General features: G+C 39.8%; 1 protein-coding gene across 1 annotated transcript in view; it reads right to left on the reverse strand.

Moving 5' to 3' along the window:
• Positions 1–741: 741 nt before the first annotated feature.
• LOC137975138 (vacuole membrane protein 1-like) overlaps positions 742–2,500 on the reverse strand; it is a 28,443-nt gene continuing 26,684 nt past the window's right edge. Inside the window, exon 14 of the mRNA XM_068822214.1 lies at positions 742–1,913. Coding sequence (XP_068678315.1) covers positions 1,761–1,913 — 153 coding nt within the window. The 3' untranslated portion in view covers positions 742–1,760. The remainder of the gene's footprint in view (positions 1,914–2,500) is intronic.

Below are 2,500 nucleotides of genomic sequence, written 5' to 3' on the forward strand. Positions count from 1 at the left end.
TAAAGCTGGATAGCTTGTGGGGTCGTGCACAAACGTAATCAAATCAAAGTAATACATATGAAATCATATGGGTTTTTTTTAGTTAAGAAATTCTGATTGATATATGGTTTCAAGATTAATAGGTATACATTTTTATTTTGATTGGTCGGCGATTGACGCAACCTTGAATGACCTCAATTAAGTGCTTAGCCATTCACAGTGTAGAGAATGCAGGAACTTCGATTTGAGTGTTCAGACTATGTGGCACACGGAAAACACAGTACATTTTGAACCTGCCCGTAGAATTTCATTTGCCAAGATTGGCTCCACGTCACAAAATTGGTCATTTATGCATAAAGGGCCCCACAATAAAACAGGAAAAAACTTCCTCTTATGACAGAATCCAGTGGATTGGCATTTCTTGAAAATTAAAAAATACAACCACACTTTTGAATTTACGGAACATGTTTCGATGTTTCAAACATCATCTTCAGCCATAGTGAGTGTAACATCTTGTAAAAATGTTAATGGTACACTCACTATGGCTGAAGATGCTGTTTGAAACATCGAAATCAAAAGTGCGGTTGTATTTTTTAAAATATTATTAACACTTGTGCCATGCAGACCATTTACAAAAGCCTCGGCAGTTATTTCTAAAATATCTTGAAAGACCATCTTTTACGCATAAGGGGTCTCTTCACAAAATTCGAGGAACGGTTCCTAAGAAAGTGACTGTGCTCTGCAAAGAGAATGGAGTCAGTGGAGTGGAAACCTGTTTCATTTGAATAATTTATAGTCAAACACAAAGGAGTGATTTCACCTTGATCATTTAATGAACAGCGGTAAGGACAATTAAAGTTGATACAATTTGTGGTTTGGTTAACCACACAGAGTAGATAACAAATGTGCAGCTGATAAATTTTAACCAGGAGAAAACAAAGTATTTTCTAGCGAACTGGAACTATTTGTTGAAACTGAATCATGTGATGGGTGCTCAAAATAAAGAGACAAAAAGTTGAACATTCGGTAGTTTTTTTTTTTTCGCTTGCCATCTATCACTTTTGTTTTCATCGTTTGTCTGTTCTTAAGGACTCGTTTATTTCCGTTAAATTTCTACAACTTGGGTTAACTTCACATTAAGGGCGCTTTCCTTTTGTCTGGACTGGCCGGCCAGACCCGTCAGTTTGCAAACAAAATGCAACAATTTGAAGGAACACTTGCGAGATAATCCTTCGCATTCTCCTGGAGGAGTATATGTCCTCCTCAAAACGTGCTACTTTGAAGGCGTTAAAGAGTTAGTCCTTCCAAATGCCTGGGGCCCGTTTCTCAAAAGTGCCGAAACTTTACGGGGCGTTTTCGGGTGTCACAATTCCCTTTGTATCTCAAGAACGGAGAGGATTTAATTCGTCAAACTTCACAGTTATTTTTCTTTTTGTTGCCTTGAAAACATGTTAAAAGATCGGCTTTCTAAAACAAGCGCTTGGCAATTTCACAAATGGCTTTTCGGGCCCGAAAAATTTTTGGGACTTTCGAGAAACGGGCCCCTTGTCTGGCCGGTCAGTTCTGTCAAATGGAAAGTGTCCTTACTCTTGCTTGTTTTTAACACACTCGCTCGTTTTCGTTAGTTCTCGGTCTACTTCCGTGAACTGTTCGTTTGTTTTTGTTGACAGTCGTCAGTTCACGAAAGCTCTCGTTATTTTCAAGGGATCGAGTCCTTTCCGGATGACTACGGTCAGTTCTACCAAACAACTGAGAAAGAGCACTCTCTTCAATCTTTGGCCCTATTCTCCCTTGGCAGGTTTCTGGGACTGCCTCTTCTTCTCGTCGAGGCGTTTAGCATAATGCTGGGCCATAGAATTGATTATCGATAACAGGAAGTAGAGAATCATTCCGATAAAAATCTTCTCGAAAATCCAGGCCAGGATATTTGGTTCCTGTGGAAAATATACACATATTGCGAATTAGTCAACCTTTAAGTGCTCGATTAACACCCTGGGGCCGGTTGCTCGATGGCTGTTTAGCCGTTGGTTAATTAAGAGGTTTCCATGATGTTTAACGCTGGGTAGCGCTAACCATGCTTCGAGCAAATCGGGCCAGGCCGCTTATTCCAAATTAATTAAAGAGAACACGGGACACCCTATAGAAGGAGTGGTATCTTGGGCAAATGCGAAAGATTTGTCAACCAACCGTGGACGCGTATAGAGATCTGTGATAATCTTTGCAATACAAATGCCAGTAACGGCATGTGTCCGTAACATGTCAGTATAGATAATCACATGATTTCGAGTGCAATTCGGAATATATTTTAATTAAAAGACCAAAAAAATACGAGAAAAAAACTCGAGATGAGAACATCGTAATTAATCAAAAGAAACGCACGCGTATCACGCAATCACCCAAAATTGCGTCATCGGGAGAGCGCATTTGATTGGCCATCTCAGACTTTGTTTGATCATTGACCAATCAGAACGCTTGGTTTGTTACCGCTTTTTGTAGTGAATTACCTCTTTTCTGCACTGTG

Source organism: Montipora foliosa, chromosome 11 (assembly GCF_036669935.1).
Source record: "Montipora foliosa isolate CH-2021 chromosome 11, ASM3666993v2, whole genome shotgun sequence".
Classification (NCBI taxonomy): Eukaryota; Metazoa; Cnidaria; class Anthozoa; order Scleractinia; family Acroporidae; genus Montipora; species Montipora foliosa.